The 27,830-nt window shown below is 34.7% G+C and overlaps 3 protein-coding genes, 1 long non-coding RNA gene and 2 pseudogenes across 6 annotated transcripts; 4 read left to right on the top strand and 2 right to left on the bottom strand.

The window, feature by feature from the left end:
- Positions 1-2,397: 2,397 nt before the first annotated feature.
- LOC147935911 (uncharacterized) lies at positions 2,398-3,207 on the bottom strand (annotated as a pseudogene).
- Positions 3,208-8,864: 5,657 nt separating this feature from the next.
- Positions 8,865-9,955, top strand: LOC104718138 (uncharacterized). 2 transcript variants are annotated; one of them, XR_015569053.1, is made up of 4 exons: positions 8,874-9,089; positions 9,173-9,214; positions 9,460-9,547; positions 9,627-9,955. It is a non-coding gene; the product is annotated as an uncharacterized LOC104718138 (long non-coding RNA). The 2 variants fall into 2 exon arrangements; XR_015569052.1 differs by lacking the exon at positions 9,173-9,214 and having other exon boundaries at positions 8,865-9,089.
- An 808-nt stretch (positions 9,956-10,763) lies between these two features.
- Positions 10,764-11,856, top strand: LOC104718139 (peptide methionine sulfoxide reductase B9-like). The gene is made up of 3 exons (XM_087470134.1): positions 10,764-10,972; positions 11,175-11,331; positions 11,432-11,856. The coding sequence occupies exons 1-3, from the start codon at positions 10,854-10,856 to the stop codon at positions 11,585-11,587; spliced, it is 432 nt and encodes a 143-aa protein (XP_087326260.1). The 5' UTR covers positions 10,764-10,853; the 3' UTR covers positions 11,588-11,856.
- Positions 11,857-13,709: 1,853 nt separating this feature from the next.
- Positions 13,710-14,930, top strand: LOC104718140 (peptide methionine sulfoxide reductase B8-like). Its single transcript, XM_010435817.2, has 3 exons — positions 13,710-14,109; positions 14,207-14,363; positions 14,570-14,930. Exons 1-3 carry the CDS (start codon positions 14,003-14,005, stop codon positions 14,729-14,731), a joined length of 426 nt encoding a protein of 141 aa, XP_010434119.1. The 5' UTR covers positions 13,710-14,002; the 3' UTR covers positions 14,732-14,930.
- A 3,206-nt stretch (positions 14,931-18,136) lies between these two features.
- On the top strand, positions 18,137-19,156 carry LOC104718141 (peptide methionine sulfoxide reductase B8-like). The gene is made up of 3 exons (XM_010435819.3): positions 18,137-18,465; positions 18,561-18,717; positions 18,834-19,156. Exons 1-3 carry the CDS (start codon positions 18,377-18,379, stop codon positions 18,993-18,995), a joined length of 408 nt encoding a protein of 135 aa, XP_010434121.1. The 5' UTR covers positions 18,137-18,376; the 3' UTR covers positions 18,996-19,156.
- Positions 19,157-20,876: 1,720 nt separating this feature from the next.
- On the bottom strand, positions 20,877-27,633 carry LOC147935912 (uncharacterized; annotated as a pseudogene). Its single transcript, XR_015568839.1, has 20 exons — positions 26,854-27,633; positions 26,283-26,751; positions 26,104-26,189; positions 25,883-25,996; positions 25,600-25,791; positions 25,437-25,502; positions 25,190-25,243; positions 24,946-25,071; positions 24,724-24,840; positions 24,409-24,516; positions 24,179-24,305; positions 23,780-23,917; positions 23,388-23,564; positions 23,026-23,306; positions 22,511-22,688; positions 22,193-22,425; positions 21,894-22,083; positions 21,597-21,822; positions 21,353-21,508; positions 20,877-21,233 (listed from the first exon to the last, which is right to left on the bottom strand). The product of XR_015568839.1 is annotated as an uncharacterized LOC147935912 (transcript).
- Positions 27,634-27,830: the final 197 nt, after the last annotated feature.

The raw sequence follows: 27,830 nt of genomic DNA on the forward strand, positions 1-27,830 counted from the left end.
TATATAAAAGAGATAAGAAATGATTCATCTCCACTCATGTACCAATGATCAGGACCTGGTTTATAGAAAAAAAGACTATTAGATCATGATAGCATTTTGCCAAAAAAAAAAAAAAAAAAAAAGATCATGATAGCAAAGTCTTATATATTTTAATTAGACTATGCTGTTTGTTGATTTGTTTGTAGACTTTTTTTCTGACATTTTAATATAGTTTGATCATGAGAGCAAAATGTTCGTCCGGCTTGAAATACTACCATTTCCATTTTGGTAAAATTGACCCCCCAAAATAGAATTCTACTATACTAATTAATGCAACTAGAATTTGACTCTGAAAATCTTACATGCCTAAAGCATATTGAAAATCTTTATGCATGTAGTTTTAAAATCTTTCTGCTTGTAGATTGAAATGAATATATTACTTCTTTAAAATTTGTTGTGTTCTACGAATTGACGATTGATGAGGGTCAGCCAAGATCTGCGTATTCGAATTGACGATTGATGAGGGTCAGCCAAGATACATTTAATTTTGTTCATTTAAGATCTCTCTTATTGTATGTTTTTTTTTTCGGGTTTTTTACTGTAGTAATCTCCCTCCGATCCCATATAAGTGTTGTTCTGAGACCTTCTTTTTTTTTATTAAGTGTCGTTAGGTTTTGGAAAATGGAATAACACAACCAAAATTACTAATATACCCTTAATTAAACTAACACAGATTATTAAAACTGAAAATAACAAATATTGAAAATAACAAATATCAACATACAACATTAATAATGGATATCAATATACATAATACGAAGAGTCACTTAACAATATATATTGGGTTAGTCACAAACTTGAAAAGCAACAAAATGACAAATCCAGTACAAGTAGAAGAAAATGGAGATAAGCAAACTAATGTCAAAGTGGTGCATGCCTTTGATCTCAACAAAGTCCTTGAGGAAGAAGAAGACTTTCATTTGAGCAAGGAGATTACTGATGTGAAGCCAAAAGTGGTGCATGACTTTGATCTCAACAAACGCTTCATTGCGGAAGGAGAAATTCATCCTGACAAAGAGATGCAAGACATGATTCTGACATTCTATAAAATTTATTTTCCATATTATTACTAGATTTTGCTGTTGAATTTTCTACTAGTGGTCTCTTCTTTATATGATCACCAATAAGTTATCCTATGGTTTGTTCTCCAAATAATAAAAAAAGAGAAATCCAGTTTCTAAATATCAGAGGTTCACATATCCATACCAGAAACAAGCAACAAAAAACAAATGTTTCAACGATGAAGCGATCAAAGTGGTTCACGTAAAAAGAAATGATCTTTTACACCTTTCAATGGCTTCTTTGAAGTTATCTTCATCCATTGATAGCATCTTGGACTTAACTAAATCCTAAATTTTCAAGGAAAAAGAGAGATGAAAACAAGGAATCACAAGACAAGTAAAGCTTGCTAATTGGTTGCTGAGTAACAACAGTGAGGATACCTCCATTGTGGCATTTCACGCTTCAGGTAGCATCTAAGCAACATTGCTTCAGTTCTTTTCTTATCTGTGAGTGAAAATTGGCCGGTCTAAAATATGGAAGCAGTAAAGAAAGAGTCGCAAGAACCTAGAAAGAATATATTTGTTCAGAGATATATTTGCCATAGTACTCCAAAAACCTGGGATTAGAGTATGTACCTTCTTGTTGAGACATCAGGATAGCCTCTTCTCTGCAAAAAAACAGTCGTACCTTTGATGTGAAACAAATATTGGAAAGAAAGGAAAGGGAAAATAGTCAAAACTGAAATCAGTAAGAATAAATCAACTGCAGTACTTACTGTGATATTGATGCAGCGGTTCATCTTGCAAAACATGTCATTTGCTAAAGACTGTAATACTATAAACAAGGATGAAGTGATTGAACAATGTGTGTAGTCATGAAGAAATAAAAACATCTTCTTGGTTACTACAGTTTATAGATTGAGGGTCTACCTGTTTCTTTTTCCACGACCAGTATATACTTTGCTAAGCTAACAATATCTGCAAGCAGGAAGATGACATCCAATTATTTACTCCTAACACAATATTGTCAGCTTAGAAAAGGATTTGACTTCTCAAGAGAGCATAAAACATCATTTAAGATTATTGCAGCTACTATATGATACCGTCGACTTCCTCTACAAGAACAGGAACAGGATATGCCTGAAATGAAGTCATTTTCAGAGATATACTTCTTGATGCCAACATGAAAAGTGAATCTTATGTTTCAATCTTACAGTATTTAGGCTGTTTAAACAATCAAACTTCCTCACAGCTTTCCTAAATTTTAACCAGCCCATTCAATTACAAACCACATTCAATTTGAATAAGAGTCAGATAATTCCACATAATTCATCTACCAAAATAGCAAAAGGAAACCTTACTCTCTTAGCTGATTTCTCACATTTTTTACTATAGTAGAATTACATTTAATTTGCTTAGGAAGCTGACCCTCTCGTTCCAACGCTTCTTTCCTCATGTGTGGGATTTTATAATTATTAGTCCCTCTAATTCTCATTGTTTCTTGCATGCAAAGTTGCAGAGTTAAGAAAATGTGGTTTATCTTTCTCGCTGGATAATCTTCGTAAGTTGTTTTTACTGCGTGAATAAGCTCTTCAACGTTCTTCGGACATACCTTATGATGTAATGCTTGGATAGCACTAAAAAATCCAAGATCAAGAACATTTAAGTCTGGAGAATTTGGCGGTTGACACATTAATCGAATATCAAAACCGTTCTAGGACGCCGCTGCTTTGAATTCTACATCACTTGGATCCACATGCGTTCTCGCATTATCTTGTTGAATGTAGATAACTTTATCTACATCCTCACGAGGCCATTTCTCACGAATATTGGGAAGAACTTCTTCTATCAACATTCTTCTCACATCATCTCGCTTGACAGATGTAATTGGTTTTATTTCCATTGTTCCAGCTTCTCTGTTTCTACTCCGTCTTCTTGCAGGTTGAATTGTAACAAATGGCCAGACCCCAATCTTTCCAGAGAAAGTTTCGTTTCCATCAGCATCGAATCTCGAACGAGCCATTGCAACTAACACCATAACTTTGCCAATGAAGTTCTTACTTTGTCATGTCCGTATCGGATCATCTTCTTCACGAAGTAGATAGTAATTCTCAGTTTTTTTGGTCATATAGAACCACTTTTCATCAATATGTACAATGTTGTACATATCAATAAATTGTGGTTCGTGACTCAAACTCTGAGGATCCAACATTTTAAGGCAAAAGTGTAATCTTGCTACCTTGTTTTCTTCTCTGAGATGTGGTTTTAGTGCATTCGAATGACGTCGCAGAAGACCTTCTTTCACACGCCTGTAAAGTACACCATAACTTATTCCAAGGGCTTCAGCCAACGTCCTCAAAGTCGTCTGTTTAGATAGAGGTGTATTGATGATCTGTTGTATGTTTATTGGAATTTTCTTACGCCCACATCTTTTTTTCCGTCTTTGAGACACATCAACAGACGCACCAACAAGAGTGTCTTTAGCTCGTTTCCATATCCTTTGAATTGTTCGAATATGCACTGAAAGTAAATCCGATACCTCTTTTGTGGTATGTTTACCCAGATTTCCTCTCACACTCCTTTCAAGTAAAGCGTTATAGACTGCCCACCTTTGACCATTAATGTAGTTCCTTTTCTTACCAGCAAGAGTATTACCATTTGCGTTAGGTCCTGCTCGAAGAGGTAATTGTTTTATAAATTAGCAGATGCATAATCAAATCACAATGCATATTACAATCCTTGTTATCTCTATACCCACAGCTTTTCTTTTATAGAAAACTATCAAATCTACTCCAAACAGCCTGTTCAAAAAACAAATTTAGTACTGTACAATCCATTCTTCACAAAAAAACTAGAAATTCAAGTAAAATCACAAAAAATAGAATTTATGAATCGTAATGTTTTTTTTTATCCAAATCGATTAACAAAATAACCTTGTTGACGAACTTAGCATTTGCTACAACCAAACTGAAATTACCATCATCATCAAGCTGCAACTAAACAAAGCTTCAGACTTGAGATCAGATGTAATTTTTTAAAAAATCTTCTTCAAGTTTACAAGAATACTAACCTTGTTCTCCAACAAAGTGATCTTGAGTTTCTTCATTTTCGTTTGCTCCTGATCCAAAATGGAGAATATGGATTGACATCAATAACAGTACATATAAATCAACTAAAAAAAAAATTCAACTTACCTTGGTCTCCAATGTGATCTTCATTTTCTTCATACAATTCATCGGCATGTAGTTCTAAAATATCAGCAACTGATTCATCTGTTGGATTGACGTTGAGATTGATAACGATGGTACTTTCAGATGATGCTATAATCGTTACAGCTGGATCTACATCTGCTTCCATTGTTTCCTCACCCGCAAGAACGTAGCCACCGTCATCTCTTAAACCGCCATATTCAGAATCATGATCATCCCTATTCGCTGGAATGGTATTCAAATCAAAGGAATGATTTGTATTTTCTGAAAGTGAAAGATTTAGATCGAAGTTAGCCATGGAAGATGATCAATCAAATTCACGTTACTCCAAATATAAAGAATTGTGAAAATATTTGAATTTTAATTGTTGCCTCCATTAGCTTTCTTCTTCTATGAATTTTTTTCCTTTCCCTCCACTTCTATTCATTGTAGTCATGGAGGTATTTAATTTAGTAAAAGTTGTTAATTGAAATTGGGAAGAATACTAAAAGGCCAAATTGCAATGATTAAATGAATTAGAATCTGTGAATTTCATACACCATCGATACCATAATGGTCTATAGATGTTGAAACCAAATTAACAAAGGTCTAGACATGAGAAGATTAAAAATCAGAATTAGAATAAGAGGATACAGAGATAATACCTTTCACCTCTGCAACGACTGATAAAGCATCACAACCTTCTCAAAGAATCCAATGAGAAGCTCTCTAAGTCATACAGATGGAATCCTTCTTGCCAACTCTCTTTGTTCACCAACTCGCCGCCGCGCTTCTCCATATCCTCTGGATCCAGAGAGATTACATAAGTAGAATCTGTGAATTTCATACTATATCGATTACCATTCAAATTTATACAAACCTTGCTCAGTGTGCTAAGTCTTCCTCGTAGACTGAAAATCTTCTCTGGTTTTTCCAACTTATTGTACTTGATTCATGATTTGGAGAAGCCAACTTTAAAATTGACTTTGGAGCTTCTCTTTCATCTTCCAACAAAGCACCTGCAGTTGCTCTTCTAGTACGCATACTCGGAGGCGGTGAATTGCTTTTCTTTGCCTGCAAAAAATCAAGATTTAAGCCATTGTTAAGTCTCTCTACAAAACCCTTTATGCTTAAGCCAATAGAAAAAAACACAGAGCAAAATGTACCAACTGAGGATTTAAAAGGAGTAAGAAGAATAGATGAAACAGAGCTCTTCGTCATCGTCTCTCTATCGCAAACACTTCTGCTTCACGGAAACTTTGGCCGATAAATCCTCTTAAAAGCACAAAATCAGAGGATTTTTGCAGATTGAAAGTTCACCAAAGAAGAAACCATCCTTAAAGCCATAATCGAAGCTAAAGCCTGGCACGAAGCTCAACAATCCCTTGTCAATTTGCATAAACCTCGGACGCTTGCAACCAATTAACCAAACCCAGCAAAGCTCTCTTGTTTTATCGACACCGCTTGGACCAGATCCTCAGAAAATTGCAGACTGGGTTGGATTATCAAAGATGCCCTAAGTTTCTCCCTTTTTGAAGGTTCAAGCTCCCATCGATTCACGGCGTCAGCTTTATCGACCGAAGTCATGGCTTTGAAAACAGCTATGGAGTCCGCTCTTGGTTTTGATTTGCTTCAAATCAGCTCGCACTCCCAATTGCTTATCTCCCTGATGAGATCAGTTGAGGAATCAAGTGAATTGAGATCTCTGTTTCTTAATCAACTAATCAGTGGAGACAAAATAAATTGGAGTTGTGACTCCATTGTCGCAAAGAAAAAAATAAAGAGAAGAAAAGATAAAATAATTTATTGAATAAAAAAGAAAACAAAAAATAACATAGTAAATTAGTTTAACTTCAGAAGTTAAAACAGTCAAATTGTTTGTTTTCTTAATCTACTCAAAAAAGTCCAGAACGACACTTATATGGGATCGGAGGGAGTATGTTTTTATTCTGGCAATAAAAAATTTCATAAATTACATACTTAATGGTTGCCCAAAAAAAAAAACTACATACTTAATAACAAAAACTATACCTTAAAAAATGTTGGAACCAAATAAACCCTGTTTAAAATTATGTTTTTAGATATAAGAAAATAACAAATTTTAAAGATTCTAAGCAAAATAACAAAATTTACAAATCCCACTAAAATGAATCCTTATCTTGTAATTGATTTAATCTACAATATAAAACATGGTTTTCTTCTCTACAACAAATAATACAATTTTGTTTTGAAATTATACTTTTTTTTAAAGAAATAATTTTTAATTGATTAGTTTGGTTCCACTTTGCAAGTTGCTAATAATTTTGTTACTATTTTTTGTCAAGTGTGTGTGAAATGCATAGTGATTGATTAATTAGTGGAAATACATGGAAAGTTGGAAACTAATGATAAAGTGATATTGTTTTCTTTTACTGAAAAAGTTGTATAAGTTATTAAATATAAAAGTAGTACTATATATAACTCAACTATGAAATTATGAACATTAGTATAGACAATAATATTAGAAAGTGTGAGGATACCGGAAATGTACTCCACAAAATGTGATAGCTAACAATAATAATACAAAAAAAACTTGTAAAATCCTGATTGTACAATTCGTTTCTGCATTATTTTCATATACTAATCAAAATCATACGGTATTTATTATTCTGTTTGTATTATTAAGGGCCATGTTATTAGTTATACGGTATTTATATGGGTGTGGTGCCAGTTTTATTTTTACTATTATTGCTCTTGTTTCACGTGGTGTATCTACCTGTCAAGTAGGAGCATTATTATATTTTTTGGTAAATTAATATGATTGAACTTTCATGTGTTCACGTTACTCATACATCAACAATCCCATTCCCCACAACAGATGATTCAAAGAAACAAAAAAAAAAAGTGCTCCGTATAGCATGTTTTAGGCGACAAATTATTATTTTATTTTTTTAAAAGATTATTGTGTTACTTGTAAGCATTCATTACTACATCTTGTGATATAGAAATACAGTTTTTAATTTTTAAATGTAGCAAAATCATATAATTAAAGTTGTAAAAAGATGAGACATCGTGTCATACATTAATTTTCTCTCCAAAATTATAAATAAATATATATATATATATATATATATATATATATATATAATATGCTGCCTATCACCCAAGAGATTAAGTACCGCTTCATACGAATGTAAGTATATGGCTAATGAGCCGAGCTGTTGTAACCCAATGGTTGATAAAAAAAAACATGCTGCATATAATTATTTGAAAAAATTGTTTTTTAGTTAGTTTTGTAGCATACAACTTGGTATATATTTGTTGGTAAAATTCTATGAATTTAGAGTTCACATCATTTAATTTTTGAGGTTAGTTTTGAAATTATTGTCAAATATACATCATTCACATTCTCACATATTAATAAAATATCCAATAATTCCATAAAATGGGATTTTCAGAATTCAATTTGTAGTAGTTTCATATATGACATACCATGATATGTTAAAAATATGATTTTTTATTATTTTTTTTGTTTCAAAAATATAACATGTTATGCTACATAACTGGTGACGAACACAACAGACATGTTGTTAATTTAGTGTTTTCTACAAATGGAATATAATACAACATATATGAGATGTCATAACACATGTTATTAAATTTATAGTATGCCAGTTACTATTATACTCATATATAATATACTATAAGATATCTCATAAATGAAATTGAAAATAACAAATGTACTATACAAACAAATAACATAGATTATCATATAGTCAAATAATGTATATATAATTAATAGATTATGTTTTTATTTTTACGTCAAATAACAGATTATCATATGTTGACCAAAAAAATAAAATAATAGATTAACATATAGCGAGATAATATATGAATAAAGATCAAACCATAAATAATAGGTTGTACTATTGTATAATGTCATACACTTGCAGAACGTATGTTCCATTTACAAAAGGATTAATTATATATAGATAAACTAGCCTAGTAATTAGTAAAACAATAGTAATAATTAATGGACTAATTTATTGATCTAATAGTTTATTGTTCGTAAGGGGGAACATTTGTTCTCTAACTTAGTGGACTAATTTATCCATAAAGGAGAGGCGAACTAAAAAGACAAAAGAGAAAACATGACAGTATATATATCACAAACCTAGCTCTAAGGTATCACCCCGATAAACGAATATGGCTAAATTAGAATACATGACAGTATACCAGACAAATTCAGCTACCTCGCAAGTCGCAAATATGGGATATGACCTCAGAATTGATATTAATTTAGGTCAGAAAGGAGATCGCAGTGGATACCTAGCTAATTCCAAATGACTTAAAATGTGGTTTCTCACTCGAAGTTGCATTTACGATTTTATTCTTCTACCCAAAAAATTACTCGAACTAAAATATAGTTCATCGCTTAAAAGATGTGTTACATAAGTATTTTTTGATAAAAGATGAGAACATAAAATTTAACATATAGAACATGAAAAACATATTTATGTATAATGTTATTAGTTATACTGCTATACTCAAATTCATTCACGCAAAGAGTGAGAACTAAGTTTTTATATTTTAATATTATATTATCTTCTGAAAACTCAACGAAATTAATTAGAAAAATAGGCTTTAGTCAACAAAGCCTTGTTTTATTCGATTTCATTTGAGAAGCATTGTGTAGCCTCCATTGTAACTTTAACCCTCTCTCTCTCTCGCTCTCTGTCTTGCACTGCCTTATGTTTTTTTCCTTCAATACAGGCAGTTCAAGAATATAGTATGGGACCTAAGGGGTTCTGCGTTAATTTGTGGTTACACCACTTATCATCGTTTGCTTGAGTCTAGTTTGGTGGGACTGAAAAAGAAGGAGGTAAACAAATCTTCCTTTCACTTCCCCAACTCCCCCCTTGACATCTAGTTTTCTATTTATGACATCTATAAATGTTTGGACAGATCAAGTTGCAAAATGAAGAGGAAAGTTTTGGTGACTGATAGGTCAATCTCATTTGCAACTTACTGCTCTTGTTCTTATTTGTAGCTGTAGTATTTAAATGCCCCAATCTGCTTTCTTATCTGATCATGGTTTTTTCCTTTTTGCTATTCATCTACATGTCGCTATTGATAATGCTAACTACAAAGGCTAAACATTTCAGATCGCTTATTAACGCCTTTGGTGTTTTGAGACTGTGGACATATGAAAGGAAGTTCTTATGGTTGAATCTCATTTTTGGTTTTTACAGCTTATTTAGTATGGACGGTGACTTTGCACCAATGGAAGAGCTCTCTCAGCTTCGGAGGAAGTATGGCTTCCTCTTAGTTATTGATGATGTGAGTTGGTTGACTCTGTTCAAGCAAAATTTTAGTATGTTGGTGTTTTTACTGAAGCAAATTGATATTGATCGGTCAGGCCCATGGAACATTTGTTTGTGGTGAAAATGGAGGTGGCGTGGCTGAGGAATTTAACTCTGCAGCCGTCGTAGATTTATGTGTGGGCACTTTGAGTAAGGCAGCAGGGTGTCACGGCAGATTCATAGCTTGCAGGTATCCATGCCTATGTGATCTGAAATTCGTGAATCAAGAATATGTATTAGTGTTGGTTCATAGCTTAGGACCTCTGTTTTTCATCGAAGGACCTCTGCTTTTCCTTTTTGGTCGATCACAAAACTTGTTGGTCGTGTGAAATGTGATGCGTGTTTCTATCATTTTTAATCAAAAGAGACAATTTTAGCAACAAAACTTCATAATGGTCATATACCAGAACTTAATACTTCATAACTTTTTCTTTCTTTGAAGTCGTATTCCTCATGCCTGACTTGACTCCGGGTCTGACTTTGTTTATCATTCGACTATATTGTAGTTGAGACCTAGAGGGTTACTAGTTGATCAGTTCGACTCCAAGAGCGATCTGATAAATGCAATTTTCACTTCTTCTTTTATTCCAGGGTAAAATATCACTCTCTTTGCTTTTGAAACTTTGAGATTTCTCGGGAGAACAAAACTTTAACAACCAGAATTAAAAACACATGCAAATATCTTGCACCACGACCTGCAACGATGCTTCTTGCTTCCTCACTGGCTGCAATATTAGCTGAGGCGCATGAGCACGAACCTGTCAAGAACCTCATTGGTGCTGTCAATGTACACGATGAGCTCATCTTTTCAATTTCTTGATGGGTGAATAGAGAATCTTGATGTTAGAATTTTACGAAATGCAATAATTTAATAAATATATATCTTAAATACAATAATTTCATATTCTACTTTAAATTTTTTATTCAAAAAAAAAAAAAATCAAATTAAGAGACTCAAAATTATAACCCACCATTGGAGGGAAAATTTTTAATTAGAATTTCCAAGGTTCTTATTCTACTAAAAGTACATAATATAGTAATTAAAAATTTTAAGAGCTCCAAAAATATAAACCCCCATTGTGGATGCCCTTAGTTGTTAGGAAGATTCTTGTAGCCACCTTTTAAGTTAGACCAAAAAAAAAAAAAATGATTGTGTATGAGTATATATACCCGACCCTTTTGTAGTTCAACTCACAAAACCAATTCCACTTTTATTTTCTTAAAAGGTCTCAGAGCACACAACCATCTCTCCGTTGCCTCATAGACACTTAACAATCGTGATCATGCCAACATCCGCGACAATGGTGGCTCCATCAACTGGTTCTTTCCCCAAAAAAGATCACGAATGGCGTGCGATTTTGTCTCCTGAACAATTCAGAGTTCTCAGGGAAAAGGGCACAGAGTAAGCATAGTCTTAATTTACAGATATAACTTCTTAATTTATATTTGCATCTTTCTCAAGACAACTACAATGTCATAATTGTTACTAGTCCAAGATTTTGGTGTCCGGCCTGATAATTCTAGAAAATAGATAAAATTTGTAAATTGCCATGCACATATAATCACTTCCTCTTAGACGGTCTTCCTGATTTTGTAATATATAGAGCCCGGGGTAAAGGAGAGTATACCAAACTGTTCGACGAGCGAACCTATAGCTGTGCTGGCTGTGCAACTCCTCTTTACAAGTCCACCACTAAGTTCGACTCTGGTTGTGGCTGGCCTTCCTTCTTCGATGCTATCCCTGGTGCCATTAAACAAACGGTAATTGACATTTTCTTTTCTTTTCTTTTATGAGACACAAATATTTTAGTAAGAAAGAATTGTCCATTGAACAAGTTGCATGCTTATTTATATCTATCAGCCGGAGGCAGGAGGGAGACGAATGGAGCTCACGTGTGCGACATGTGATGGACATTTAGGTCATGTTGTCAAAGGAGAAGGTTTTCCCACAGCGACCGATGAGCGTCACTGCGTCAACAGTGTTTCTCTCAAGTTTTCCGAAATTTCTTCCCAATAATTCGATATATCCATGTTTGATGACCGCTCTTGTTCGACCGATTCATCTCCTTCAAGAAAATGTGAAGATCAAGTGTGATCGTTTGAGATTGTTATATTATGTCACGTTCCTAGTCATGCATGTATGATATGCTCTCATTGTTGTTTATGACTTGTGTGATTTTTTCTTTCTCTCCCAATTATATATATGTATCATATGTTATCTTTCCATTGACCACCTTGATATGTTAAATGTAAATCCGATATAACAAAATTTGGCATTTGTATCAATATCTCTGTTTAATAGTTTAATTATAGTAAGTATGATGATTTTAATAAAATGCGTTTCTTGGGCATATATATGCCAGCTTACCATGCAACTGGCAACTAAAAGGTTAAGCAAAAGAACTGAGCAAAATAATTTATAAGGTGAAATTACCATGCATGGAAAATGGTGGAGCCCAAAAAATAACGGGTTTGAATCATATATGAATACAGCTTTTCACGTTTTCCATGCATATAAAACTAACATTGATGAACCATGATATTGACTTTTCAACATCATACTTCAAATAAATATTGTGTACTGTTATAGTGATATAAGTTCCTGAAGTAAATTCCCATGATAGACGGTGAAGTAGTTAATTTTGTAAAAAGCAATTTGGTTTTTCTTTTACCCACTTCCGGAAATCCCCACACCAAACTCAAGAATGTGTGTATTCACATGGTCGACTTTTTTCTCTAATATATCTATCGATTGTTTCATTTTCTGCATGAAATAAGTGTGCCTCTTCACATTTAAATGCTCAAAAATGGCCATCATAAAATGAATTTACAACTCCGGTTTAGTTCAAAATTACAAATCTCCAGTTTTTTAGATATGAAAACGTGTTGGAATCGGTTAGAAGAAAGATTACAACCGCTTCATAATAGATGATTTCTTAATTCTAAATATGATTTATTTGTCCTATATAGTAGACATTTTAGGCTTTATTATATGGCGTACCAAAAGCATTTAAGACATGTAAAAAAACAGATGGAGTATCTAGTATTTAATGTAATTACGCTTTGCTCATCAACTTGTCTGAGCTTCACTGTGGTAGGGGACGTGTTTTTGTCAACCAATTCAGCCAATGGCTAAGCTACATTTATTTTTCATTTGCTCTTAACTTGCTTTTTAACCTGTTTTACGGAAGACTTCAAAATTTTAACGAGCCAGAATCTAATGAGCCAAAAGACGACGTGACCAAGAGAAACGAATAAAAAATTTTAAATTTGTATTCGCATCGTGATCAAATGAAATTATATATAGTATACGTCAAAACGAGTCTACGAAGCACTACCTCACCACTCTCATTGCTGGTCTTTTAAATCTATTGCATTATTGATACCTAAAATTATTATTATTTGTTTAAAATAAATAGTATCCTTTGGACGATTCTCCTGAGCTGTTTGAAAGAAATTCTCTTGGATTCGGATGGAAAAATGATTAGGAGCTTCAAAATTAATACTAGATGATTTCTAGTAGAAATCTAAAATATATATTTTTTCAACTTGTAGTAATAAACATCTATAATTTTTATTATAATGTACAAAATCCCTTTAAAACAGAGATTGAGTATTTAATTACAGTTTGATCTTGTCTAAGTCTTTCTTTACTGTGGTCAACCAACACACCCTATTGGCCATGGAACTTTAAATTTTATTTGCGTATATATAAATTATGATGATAACATAAACTAGTAAACCCTTACAACAAAAATATAACAAAAAAAGAAGCATACGCTTCTAAATGCATATTTAAGCTGCATTTTCTTTATTGAAAACACTAACACTATAAATTTTAATTTGTTTTTTAATATGAACTTTGGTTTTTTCTTATAGACCGAAGTTGCTTATTTCAAAGTCTATAACTTTTTTTTAATCATGGAGAGAAGAAAAAGTAATGAAGTTGTCGTAATCTATGATGAACACAAACCAAACAATGTTCTTAACTATTTTTCTTTTTTGTAATCTGTTCAACGAAAGACTTTGACATTTCTACGAGCCATAGTTTTATTTATGTTATAACTTATGACATTTCAACGACCCAAAGTTTTATAAGATAATAAACGTGACCAACAAAAAGAATAAAACTTAAAAATGTATTCGCATCAGCAATACCTCCCCTACCCACTTTCGTTGCTGTTATTTTTAAATCTATTGCATATTCATTCACACATAAATTATTATTATTATTTGTTTAGAATAGTTCCTTTAATTTGGACGATTCTCCTGAGCTCTTTCGTTTGTCTATCCCTATTTATACCTCCAATCATCATAAATGTTATATCACAATTAAAACAAGTCTTTTGAACAAAACTTCGAACAAAAGCTATAATCACTTCCTCTTTGATATCTCTCAAACATCATTACATAAGCAAATCCAATTCCTGTCATGGCAGCAGAAGTTCCAACAACTGGTTTTGTCCAGAAAGAAGACGAGGAGTGGCGTGCGGTTCTGTCTCCTGAGCAGTTTAGGGTTCTCAGACTAAGAGGCACAGAGTAAGTCCTCTAGCTAGGTATTTTAATTGTCGATCGGCTTACTTGCGTAGTACGTAAGTAGTTACCTTAACACGTTGTTATGGTTTTGTGATTTTAGTAAACGAGGCAAAGGAGAGTTTGTGAAAAAGTTTGACGAAGGGACTTATAGTTGTGCTGGTTGTGGAACTGCTCTTTACAAGTCAACCACTAAGTTCGACTCCGGTTGCGGCTGGCCGGCGTTCTTCGACGCCATCCCCGGTGCTATTAAACAAACTGTAATTAAAAATTGACTCTTCTCTATGCTTTTTTTTTTGGTGATTTTACATTTTTTTATATTAAACCATTAATGAAGTGGCAAAGATATAATATGGACATTTATAGCCAATCGGCAAACCATTTAAACCCATAATTAAAAGATTAATTATAATTAAATTAACTTTGATGTTTGTTTTTTTTTTGGTTTGTTGATGTATATATATAGCCAGAAGGCGTAAATGGAAGAAGAATGGAGATAACATGTGCAGTTTGTGATGGACATCTAGGCCATGTTTTCAAAGGAGAAGGCTACGATACTCCTACCAACGTGCGTCACTGCGTTAACAGTGTCTCTCTCAAATTCGCCTCTGCTGATTCCTCCCAATAATTATAACCATTCATAGAACCAGATTATCTCATGAAATCAAAAGAATCAGTCCATGACCATGAGACGCTTGCTAGTTTACATTCCTACTCGTGTGATATTATCATAAATTTTCGTCCAATGTACGCTCTATAATGATAATAAACTTTGTTTACTACAAAAAAAAATTAGAGAAAAAAATAAAAAAACTCTCTTTTTTTTATTCTTTTTTGCCAACATATTACACGGTTACACCATCCATTTACTTAAGAATCTGTGACAATAGACATACTAAGAAATCTAACACGAATTAAGCTGTGATGATAGAAGAGGCTGTCAGATTTCATTATAATCGATTTTGGGATTTCTTCTTTTTTCCCCTCTTTTTTTAACAAAACATATGCTTCCATTTCATTAAAGAACAAGTAGCATGCATAACAGGTAGAGTAGCGTAGATAATATAAGAGGGCATACCCCAAATTCAAAAGCAAAGAGAGTACAAGGATAGATAGTAGCAAAAGATATAAGGGTCTTGAGAGCTATGGACCAAGTGCTGGATAGCAAGCTGGAGCCTGTGAGATCAAGCCATATCAATGCAGCTTCCATGAAGAAAACATTGGAAGGGAAGGTGGCCACTGTCTTGATTCGAAGACTGTATGGCGATGAAACAGTCAAAGCTGAGGATCTCATCGAGCTGAGAAGGTCTACACGAAGTAGTGCTTTGCCAAAGGTGTGAGCAGGGTTGAAAGTGCTCTGAATACCGATCACTGCAAGGGTGATTACGGTTATAAGGTTGCAAGGGAGAAACTTGAAGAGGTTTTGGTAATCACTACTCCTTGGAATGGTGATCATAATGCCACTACTCTTCAAGCCTAAGTGAGGGAACTTCAATAAGTAGATGATATGCAGATTGGAGAGCTTAAAGCAAGGAAAAGATGGATAGATCAAAATGGCTAAACATCGGTAATTCCCGTTCCGAAGAGGTGGAACCATAATACCGATTTTAAGCCTGGCTATACGTTGAGGCTGAAGGAGTTGAGGGTTTGGTGATATGCAGCAAGTAGAAGCAACAGATGCAAGTATCATAAATCGCCAAAGAGACGGGTCAAGGTTAGAAATATAGCTCTACAATGCAGTCCTCCATACCAAAGTAAACAACTTTCCTCGACACAAATAGATATCAAGCCAATCAGAAGAGATCGAGACTCTACTACCGAGGAGACCCCGACTTGACCAAGTAGAGGAACTCGATACTAAAGATTTTGAGCTTGAACTAGCTTTATCACAACCGGTTCTGAGGATGTAGATTCTACTCTCAGAAACTTCTTGTTGAGTACACCCAAACAAACAGGTGACACACAGGTCTAAACGGGTTGGGTTCAAAACAGCTTTAGCGGATCTAAACATCTTCCAGTTCAGGGGCAACACATTTGACCAAGCTATCCTAAAAGCCAAGGATTTAGGTAGAGAGTGAGAATCGAACCTGGACCAGAGTGGAATCAATGGTGTGTTAGAGAGCACCAAGGATGTAAGTTTCACCGTCAAAGTTTTCGTCGGCTCCATTGTCAAAACAGAGCTCCCGTCCAGCTGCAGCCAAGCAAACCACTTGGTGAGGGGAAAAGATTCCAAGGAGCGGAGATTTGTTGCGGTTGACATCGATAGGAGGCGGTAAGACCGGTGGAAACCGAGGCAATTGGGGCGTTCAGGGGTCTCAGAGGGAACATCTCGTGGTTGGGACCACGAAGGAGCAAGCACAACGAGACGATTCACCAGAAATTGAGGCAAGGGAAGGGGAGAAAGAAGCTGAAGCATGTTCGGAGTTGAGATCCAAAACCTGGAGGGGACTCCGGAAAAAACAAGAGACCATGAAAAAGAGTACCAAAAGATGCAGTAGAGAACGGAAGAGCTTGATAGAACTGAGAAACCCCGACGCCGGCGAGCCGGAGCTCTACCGGCGTCGAGGAGATTTGGTGGTTGCGGCGCCTCGATAATAGTATCTGAGAAAGAAATATTAGGGCGAACGATATTTACTGGTTAGAGATCTTCTTTTTTCCCCCTCATTTCGCTTTCTCGTGACACATAGATACAAATTGATCAATGAGGTTTAAATATAAGGATACACTTTATGAAAAATGAGCATATAACTACACAGTCCAAAATATGAAATGGGTTTCTCAGACATGTTGTATAATCCAACGTTCGATCAATGTATTTCACGCCAGAACAGGAGACGAATCCGAGAGATTAGGCTCCATAAGTTAACAGTTGGCAAGCTTTGTTTTTAGTGATTATAGATAACTATTAACAATTATTGTCACAATCTCAATGTAATAGATGTTGAATCATTGGTCTTCAAATTATATCTTTTTTTTTTGTCAACTTGTCTTTTGTTTACTCTATTAATCCAAAATACAACGCTTAATCCGAATATATAAATAAGAGATATAATTAAACTAATCCACCACCTTCTCTTAAAAATACACTCACTTAAAGTTAAGACAAAAGCTATAACCACTTCCACTTGGACGTAGTTACTGTTGCATTCTAATGGAACTTTACCCCACAACTATAAAGAAAAACAATAGTATGCAGAAAAAGTTGAAAGTATCATTAAAAAAATATCGACATTACTTATTATATACTTATATGAGTTTTTCTTTCATCCAAATCCAAAATTTCCCACACCAAACTCATGTCTTATCTAAATTCATTGATATAATTCTCTGCATGATATAATTGTGAAACTTCACATAAATGGTCAAATGGCCTTCATTCTATGACTTTTAATTCTAGTTTAGTTCAATTTATGGATCTCCAATTTAAACATAAGTAAATAATCAGAACTTTAGAGATCCATAAATTGATGAATTATTACTGATTATTGTAAAAATAATATTATAACTTACATTCTTTTCTATAAAGAGCTGATCTCTAAATTTCCTAAACTAGAAGAACAAAGACAAATATTAACATTAATCAATAATCTTTTAATTTTTTTTTTAAATATCATATCTTTTAAATTTTCAAATTTCAACTTTGTCATCTCAACCATCAATTTAGGTGGATCTCTAATTCTCCATCTTCCAATATAGACTATTTAGTTACGCTTTGCTCAACTTGTTTGAGTCTTACTGTTTATAAATGGTATAATCATGGAGAGAAGACAATAATGTTTTCTCATGACACATAAAAATGCTCGTAACTCCACGTTTAAATCTGTTCAGCAAAAGACTTGGAAGATTCAAAGAACCATAGTTTTATTTGTTTTTGACAATTAAACGAGGAGCCATAATTTTAAGAGGAGAAAAATGTGATCAATATCATTAAAAAATGAAATAAATGTATTAGCATCGTGATCAAACCGAGTCAAAAGGTCCACATGCACTACCTCGGTATTTTAAATTTTTCCCTCTCTCTCGCTTTCTCCTCATTATCATTTTAGATCTAGGTCTATTGCGTTAATTAGCTGTAATTACTTAAATTATTATTATTTGTGTAGTATAGTATCTTTGGACGATTCTCCTGTCTCTCTGAGATATACTATTCTTGTCTATGCCTATTTATACCCCCAACCCATTTCCATGTTGAATCACAATCACTCAAAAGCTAATCACTTCCTCTTTGATTAATCTCTCAAGCATCATTACATAAGCAAATCCTATTCCCATCATGGCAGCACCACTTCCAGCTAATGACGACGAGTGGCGTGCGATCTTGTCTCCTGACCAGTTTAAAGTTCTCAGAGAAAGAGCCACAGAGTAAGCCCTCTAGCTAGGTATCTTAATATTCGGCTTACTTGCATTGTAAGTTTGTTACCTTAACATGTTGTAATGGTTTTGTTTTGTGATTTTAGTAAACGAGGCAAAGGAGAGTTTGTGAAAAAGTTTGACGAAGGAACTTATAGTTGTGCTGGTTGTGGATCTGCTATTTACAAATCCACCACTAAGTTCGACTCCGGTTGTGGCTGGCCGGCTTTCTTTGATGCTATCCCCGGTGCTATTAAACAAACTGTAATAATTATTTGACTTTTCTCTATAGTTTAATTATTTGAATCCATATGTATATAAATATTATAATCTAAAATAAAATTTGGCTTTATTTTTTTGGTTATGTTAATGTAATATAGCCAGAAGGTATGGGTGGAAGAAGAATGGAGATAACATGTGCAGTATGTGATGGACATCTTGGCCATTGTTTCAAAGGCGAAGGCTACTCTACTCCTACCGACCAACGTCACTGCGTTAACAGTGTCGCTCTCAAATTCGCTGGTGCTGATTCCTCCAAATAATCATTCATCGGACCACTTTATCTCAAATGAAAGAATCTATTCTATGATTCGTGAGATGCTACTTTTTTACATTCCTCCTACTCATAATATAAATCTACGTTTAATTTCTAAAATTATAATAAACTTTGGTAATGAAGAAAAATTCTTCTTTTTTGTTCCTATTTGTCATTTTTGTTACGAACTTAAAATTTATTGACAAAAAAAAAAACTATTGTGAAGGAGGAAAAACTAAGAAATTAGACACATCAGAGTTCAAGCTTCTGGATCCGAACCAAATACTATAAAGCCCGTCGTCTAGCTTCAACGAGCATGGCTTTTTGTCAATTCGAGGCCAACATAGTTATACATATTTCAACATATCTTTTACTTAGATGTAGAGAAATAAATCATATCACGAACTAAGAAGCTTAATCATTCATACCTTATTTGGGTTGGAGTAAGTCAATGATTAAGCTTCTTAGTTCGTGACAACACATTCTTCTTCTTTTTTTTTAATAGTATATGTTGCTTACTATTTAAAAGTAATAAACAAAGCAACCTTTTATAACAACATACTCCTTATGTATAAAAAGCATCATTTAAAATAGAACAAAAAGTGGTTAAAACATCACTTAAAGTAATACAAAGAGAGTCTTAATTACCAAAAAAAAAGTTATAATTAATAATGAATATAGCATGTTAAGTTTCATGATTACTTCAAATCAATTGGTAACAATTTATATTTCACTCATAGTCTTTTACCACTTTAAATCTAAGTTATTTCAACTTGGATTGTGCTACCACTAGTTAGTTTGGGGTTGAAATCAATATTCTTATATTTATTTGCTGTTGCATAACATATATATATATATACATATAGTAATTATACATTTCAATTCTTTATGAATAATAAGGAGAAATTAAAAGCTGTTAAAGCATGTAGAGAATCAGGTGGAGTATTTGATTACTCTTTGGAATCTTTTCAAATTCTATTAATATTTGTTTTAGTCAATGGAGATAAGATTTCATTGTTTTGCATGCATAAACACATATTAAAGGCTTTTAATTATACCCTCAAGTGCCCTACCCATTGCAAACGTTGAATCACACACAGTCAAACCATATATCGTCTTTAATTTCATAATCTAGCAAAATATAGATATTAATCACGATTATTTCCAATCGTTAAACATGTATCATTTTCACTCATTTAAAGACTATTAATATCTTTTCATATGGTTGAGACAATTAATCATATATCACCTTATACTTATATTGATGAATGTCATTTTCAGATCTGGATTCATGTAAGTAACATTACTTCATCAAACATGTTTTGTGCACAAATGTCAAAAGAATAAAGTGCCATTTGTCACCTTTCAAGCATGATATTGGAAATCTTACATTATTACTCCATTTGTATCACAAACATTGATTTTTTGTATATTTTTATTAATTAATGGTAGACAATTGTAAATTTCAAGAATGATTAACTGAGAATTGGAAATTTTGATGAATTACTATTTGTTAATATGGAAAGTTGTGATAAACAAGTATGGATGATCTCGTTAACTATTGGAGAATACTCATACACATTTGTCTTTGCATTTGTACCAGTTTGCATATGACAACGAGGAAACCTCACTCTAGTGTCTCCATATGTCTGGCAGTAAAGACCCACTCCTCAAGAGGATCAGAAAGAACAGTGGGGAAAGGCAAATGAAATGATTGAAACTTCTTGATCAGAACGGATCACAAGTTCGCATATCTCAAAGTGTCACAATTGCTATATTCTGTAGTCTGTTCACATTGTTAAACCAAATCTATAGCTTTCGGATCGTTCTCGTAATTGTAAAGTCCAATTTTTTTTTAATTTTTCATATTAGACTAGTGGAAATCACATTTTCTTCATGAATCTTCTGAAATCCGATTCTTGTGAAAGTCATATAAAACATGAATCATTAATCTCTTACAATAGACATATAGACAAAAGAAATGATGCTGAAGAAGAAGCTGTCATGTCAAGTTCTGAGATCAGCACAGTTTCTTCATTAAATCTAAAAAGTAATTACAGATTCAAACTAAACAGAGAAGAGTTGGGTTAGTGCACTGATCAATGCACGCCAAACAACAAAAACACAAGCGAGTCTGAAACCAAACCAACTTAATCATCTTCTGGTTATAATAAGCTTTAGAAGCTCAGTAGCTTCTTTTAATCTTCTCTCACTCTTATCTTTATCAGTCTGACCCTTAACGTTCCTGAAATCGCACACAATATATTTCAATTAAGGCATGTTTGATTCATGCTTTCTTATTTGGATTTGAGTGAACATTCAAGTCAATTAGACAATAAAGCGGGAAAGAAAAAAAAAACCAACCGTTTCTCCATGTTTGCCTTACGTGTTAGCTCCTCAACTAAGGTGTGTAACCGTTTTACCAATGCAGGAAGTTTTCGAACTGCTTCTACACCTTTATGGCAGTTGCATATCTTCTTCAGAACGTCTGATGCAATGAAATATGCTTCTTCTTTGTTTCTGAAAAGGAAAAAAACAGTGCCAAAGTGAGAAAAGATGAACTCTAATCTTAAAGAGAAGATTTGACATTTGAGTACAAAATGACGACCTGAGTAGTTCCCAGAAGATTGTTTGAATGGATCCTTTTGTATCAATTAGCTCATCTGCCATTTGTGGATAACGAGCAAGGTGACTCAAAGTTGATAGTGCATATTTTGAAACTTCTTGATCAGGGATGCTTCTGCTTGCAGACCGGATCATTGTTAGCAACTTGTCTATAGCTCCAGCTTTCACAAGCTCTTCACAACATTTTTCAGAGTATTTTGTTGCCGAATCTGTAGAGGAAACATGTTATAGTCTGTTGCACATGGTTCTGTACGTAAACAAAGGAAGCTGAGAAACTAACCCAACGTTTCACAAATGTGAAGAATGTTGTGGACCTTTTTCATGATCAGTAGTTCCGAAAGCGCAGAAAGAAGCTTGTTTATCAACCGTTTCCTGTCATCTATGTTTGCTGCAGAAGTTTGCATTCTTACTCTCAGATCCAGAACTTGAGCCTTTGAGGCTTTGCGTGTGAGGTAACCTCTCCAGTGTGACTGAGAGATTCAAGGGTAAATGAAACTTGTTAATTTTAGCTAGAAAGAAAGCTCATTTTTACTGAAAGTGAAGGAAATTAGATGAAAGTTAGCTTAGGCCATATCTTACTTGAATCATGACAATGTAATGTCTTTCCACATAAGTTCTTCGCCTGGCAAGTAGACCTCGAATATGACTCTGTATTAAGACTGCTGATTTTCTTCTCATTTTCTGTGAATGGAGAAGAAACCTCCACCAACGCTGCACTTTAATGACAGAATGTAGCAGTTTTGTCATCCCAACGCTGTGTTGTGGAAGTCTTGAAGTGCCTTCGTCAATTTTTGGATAGAGAGAAGAAGCTCCTGCGATAATTCAGTTTGAGTAACCAGTATACTGAAGAAAGGATATTTCCATCCAGAAAAACATATATGCAATCAGCTTAATCACCTTGAAGCCTGCTTCGAACAATTTGTCCTCTAACGAGCCGCTGAACCTCCGTGGCTACATGCTTGTAACGATAAAATGCCACCATGCAGTTAAATTTTCGGATAGTACTCTGCATGCAAATTATTGCTTCTCTCTGAAGATAAAACTTCCTTCTCGCCAACCAACCACGGCAGTATCTCTACAGTTAGATGCAGGAAGTTAATAAAGTAGGGAACACACTGAAGTAGAAATCAGAGATACGGATTCTCGCTGTGGTTTTATGTAAGAAGAGCTTAAAATTAAGAGACCTCAATCAAACAAACAGAAAGGCTAATGAGACAGGAAAATGAAACATCAAAGGCAGACAAAAAGAAGAGACAAAGAGGAAACGAAAGCTGGTTGATGAAACAATATTAGGACAAGCAGCTGGTAACAAAAAACTACAACTTTTCTATAGATAAGACTTAATGATCAACTGAGAACTGGATAATGGCCAGTTCCATAAGCAAAACATCAGACGACCTAAATAAACTTACTTGAATAAGTATGGAAGAAAACTTGTACGTCCAATTCATTCTGCGTGTGATCCATCCACGGACATAAGATTGGATGGTTATAGAAGAGAGAACTTTTTCTTTATAGCTCCTCCAAGCTAGTTGAATTTGTAATGCTGCTTTCAGCTTATGATGAAGGTTGCTCTGATATCTCCTTACAGCTTTTTGAATGACAGAAACGGATTTTCTCAACTTGATGAAGCGACTTCGTTCCACAATGAACTTGACATATCTAGCTACAGGTTTTAAGTTGAACGATCTTTCTGCAGGAATAACAAAACTTTCATCAGGGAGTAACTTTTTGATCTGTCAATGGTAATGAATTCACAAAAACAAATAATTACCTGATAAATGTAATGTCACTTCATCAACAGTTAATTTTTCAAGAACTGTTATATGTTTCACTGACAACCATGTCCGAACAGCAGCTTGTAAGAAGCAGATTGCTCTCATCTTCTTTTTAAAGTTTCGGCGTGCATGAAGTCCCCTAAGATTCGATTGTATGACCACTACTGCGATTTCTGTAAGAAAGAGGTATGTTGAAATCAAATAATGGGTAGATTCCAATATTCAATACTCTTTTGACCAACTACCAAGAAACAGAAAATCTATAAATAAATACAAAATCAAATATAATGATACAATCAAGTGCCATCTACAAGAGTTAGATCATAAAAAGGAGATGCATATCGAAAGCAGGCTTAGTTGAGAAAAATAGCTATTGAACTTGAATTACCTCGTTGGGAATCTTTAATGCATTTGGTAGACAAGGAGTTTTGCAGAGTATAGCTATTAGTTTTTCCAACAGAATATTGGTTTTGGCTGGCCATATCCTGCCACCAGGCTTTGATTGCCTGGAACTTTTTAGTAGCATCTACAATAGCATCACACATTTGACATCAATTCCAGTCATACATATCTATTATCACCACGCATACTTGCTTCATTCAACCAATTGTAAGAAGCTTGAGACTCTATAAGAACTAGGGTGACAACTATCAGAAACGAAAAACATAATAAAAGGAGATATACAGACTGCAAACCACTGATAGACTTGCAAACATCAATATAATCAGGTCCAGTTCCTCAGTTCATCAAAATACTTTGAGAATGCAAGAAAGAGATGAATGGGAACCTTCTCCATTTTCTATGTCCGGTTCCTCATTTTTAACTTCTTCAGAGCTGCTGAGACTGATGCATGAATATCTCTTCTCCTAAGCTTGACAGCTCGAGCACAGTAACTTATGAAAGTTCAGTTGCTCCTGAGGAAAGAAGGAATTTTTCAGATAACCTGTAACTAGAAAATCTAACTGCCATCCATAAAGTAAACAACGAAAGCTACATTTTGTGGTAATAGAGCAATACCAAATTCTCCTTGACGATCAGCTTTGATGATAGGAAAGCCAACAGTATAATCACACTTTGGTTGCTGACTACTGCATTATGTTCCAGTAGGTCACCAATCTGTAGAACCTATAGAGATAAAAATTGTTGTCAGGAAATTGATAGTACAATTGTGACGCCAAACATATATATTATGTTAGCCTAACTGAAGCAAATCTTCTAGTGGAAAAGCATCAACGGGCAACGTCGTAACATTTTCATATCTCTTGTAATCTTGTTTTTCTTTATAATAAACTTGAGAATAACAACTAGACATTCACAGGCTGAAATTATTACCTCAGGAAAACTTCCCAAAAGTGCTGTCAACTTTTGCGACAGTATGAAATTTTGCACTGCATCATGGTAATCAGTATCGGACATTACTGATTGAGGGCCTTTTTGACCACCAGAATCCTGAATATATATATTTATTCAGAAAATATAGCATTGTTTGTATTATAAGATACATGAGGAGAAATGGCCTAGGTAAACTTCAATGCATTGAACCGGATTTCATACCTCTTTGTGAAAACAAGGACAGCAAACTTCTTGACGAAAATAGTAGTCAAGCAAGAACCATATCCCCTTTCCATCAACCAATGAAGCAAAGCTTTCTAACTTGAAGTCATTCTTCCTGGTAATTGACTGAATGAAGAATGCAAGACATGCAAGTATTGTACATGGTTAGTTATGGAAGTGAAAAAACCCTGCTAAGAATATAATAGTAAGGAAGTAATAAGAATACGCTGATATAATAAGCTACCTTGATCCAGTTCAAGAGCATTTCCAGAGGAGTAGACATGGTAATTTGATTATTCTGAAAAGAAACCCAAAAGAGAACTAATTGAAGAGAGAGAAAAATAGTGTAACTTGAGAAGTGTCACCAATAAGAACTGATTAAGAGTCTTCTAGTTAAGAAGTGTCACCATAGAGATTCAAAATAACGAACAATGGCTAGAAACTGGAAAGAACTACCAGAACCAAGGAAATCAAGCGAGCCTTAGCCTTACCTTTTCCAGCCCTTGGACTTTGTGGATTTCCTCCGTCAAGAGTCTCCCATTGATCAGAAGAGGCAGCTGTCCAGTTCAAAGAGAATACATAACCAATGAAAATCCGACGACACGTGCAGCAATCCACCAAAAAATTGGGCAAAGAATAACAAGAGACACTTACCTGCAAATGTACAAAGATGTTCCATAGCAGCGAAATAGTGAGCTCTCTGTCACCATCTGCAACATCTTCTTCAGTTATCATCATTCCTTCGCTGTCTTTTAACGAAACACCAGCATCCTTCTTTAGATATTGAAGTGAAATTCTACAATTGGCCAAGTTCTTCTTTCGATTGTCGGACGGAACTACCATTTTCTGTTGGATCAAAAGCCTCATACGATAAAACTTACTCCCTAAATAAGAAATAACTGAAAGTTCTGGATTAAAATTCAATTTATAGACAAACCATGAGAATGGATGGATCATGAAGAAGTAGTTGAATGGCTCTGCAGAGCCGCACGCCATCTTGGAGGTCACCAAACAGTTCTCTCACTTTAAATTCATATTCAACTAGAGGAGACTGCAAGATCCATTCCAGTTATTGAAGTTAGTGATACATCATACACTTAGCATTTAGCAAACGAGATGTCATTTAAGGCATTGCATTGACTCTTAACTAAAAATTACCTGCTGATAAGGTATTTTGTACCCTATAATCACTAGATGTGCTAGGAGATTCCCTTCTCCATGCATTACATCAGAGGACAAGAATTCTATGTTCAAAGCAGAAGATAGAAAATTAGCTGCAGAAAACATGAGAGCGTAAAGGAAACTGACAAACTAAACAGCAAAATCTTAGAAAATACCAGATATAAGTTGGTGGCTAGACTTTATGCTAGATTTCTCCGAGAACATGAGGGGTGAGCCACCATCTATTCCATCAATGCCATACTTGAGTGAAAGGCAGCTCTGAGATTTAGCTCTATCAATCACAAGGACGAGCAACAGAATCCTCTTCAAAATCACGGTTCCAAGGGCTTCATAGTACCCTGGTCTGTATAAACCCTCAACCATCTTGTTATAGGCATAGGCTTTAACAAGGCCATCATGGGAGAAGAATTGCTTATTAATTACCATCTTCAAGAACGCCGTTTCTTGATCTGAGTTAACTTCACAGTCAGACATAAAGGAATCACCGCCAAAGATGATATATAACCCTAAACGAAGCCAAACTTGGTTATAGCACATCAGTGCCTTGATAGCCTTCTCCTTGAGTCCAAAATCAGTTACAAGAGGGCATTGTGGTTTCATTTTTATCCTCCCTTCATCAATATTCTGAAACAAGAACAATAAGATTGAACCAAGTTAACTACCCTAAACAAAAGAAAAGCCAACACAACCCAAAGCAAAAAACACAGTCTTTATAAATGCTTTTACCTTGGTAACACGAGTCATCACATCAAAAATCTCCTTGCAACTTCCCAAACTCAAGTGAAATTGCATTCTTTGCTTCAAATCATCAAAACTACAAACATCTCTTAAAGAGTCCCTCAGCGTGGAATACTTGGAACCAGTCAAAAAAGAGCCAATCTCTGAACCTTTCTCACCACACCAACCTAAATTCCTAAGCCTTTTAGGGCTTCGCCACATTGTATCCACTCCCACACCTTTACTATTACCCTCGCCACTATCTCTCTTCCCCTTACCTATATTCCCTACGCTACCAACACCAGATCCCTCTTCGAACGGAGCGCAACCGCAACTCTCCGGGTTCTCAAACAAGAAATTGAGCCAAACAGTAAGCGATTTCGCAAGAGATCTAAGACTCTTCTCTTTCGTCAACTCAGCCTTGCGTGAAGACTGCGATTGCTGAAGTTCGAACGCCCTAAGCCGCCTCGACGAAACCGCGACCTTAGACCGGGAAGGAACCATGGAAGGACGGCGGAGGTTAGAAGAAGACGATTTTGGGGTTTGCTTAGATGCAGTGAAGACATGCGGATACGGAGATTTACTGAAACCCGAATTCACAACGGACGAACGCCGCGGCGTTTTGAAATTAGATATGTCATTTAGTAACGACGACGACGGCGGAGGATTACGTGACCGCACCGGTGAATCGCATGGCGGTTCGTTTTCACTCATCGGTGAACAAGTATCGGAGATCCGTTAGAGAGAGAGAGAGAAAGATGCCGTTGTTCAAATTGAGTTTTTGAATTTGAAATTTTGAGAGACGACGACTAGGTCTATCAAGTAAAACAAAAAATTGGAAAAGCTTGCCACTTTGATCTATTCAGTATGAACGTCATGCCGTTTAACAAATTTGGAAACGTCACGATTGTTTATTAAACTTAGTAAAGACGCTTGCGTCAGGAACTTATTTTTGATTGGTTCGTGTAAACTACGCGCTGTTTTAT

The sequence above is a fragment of the Camelina sativa genome, chromosome 10 (genome assembly GCF_030686135.1).
Source record: "Camelina sativa cultivar CO46 ecotype springtype chromosome 10, ASM3068613v1".
NCBI classification, from domain to species: Eukaryota; Viridiplantae; Streptophyta; class Magnoliopsida; order Brassicales; family Brassicaceae; genus Camelina; species Camelina sativa.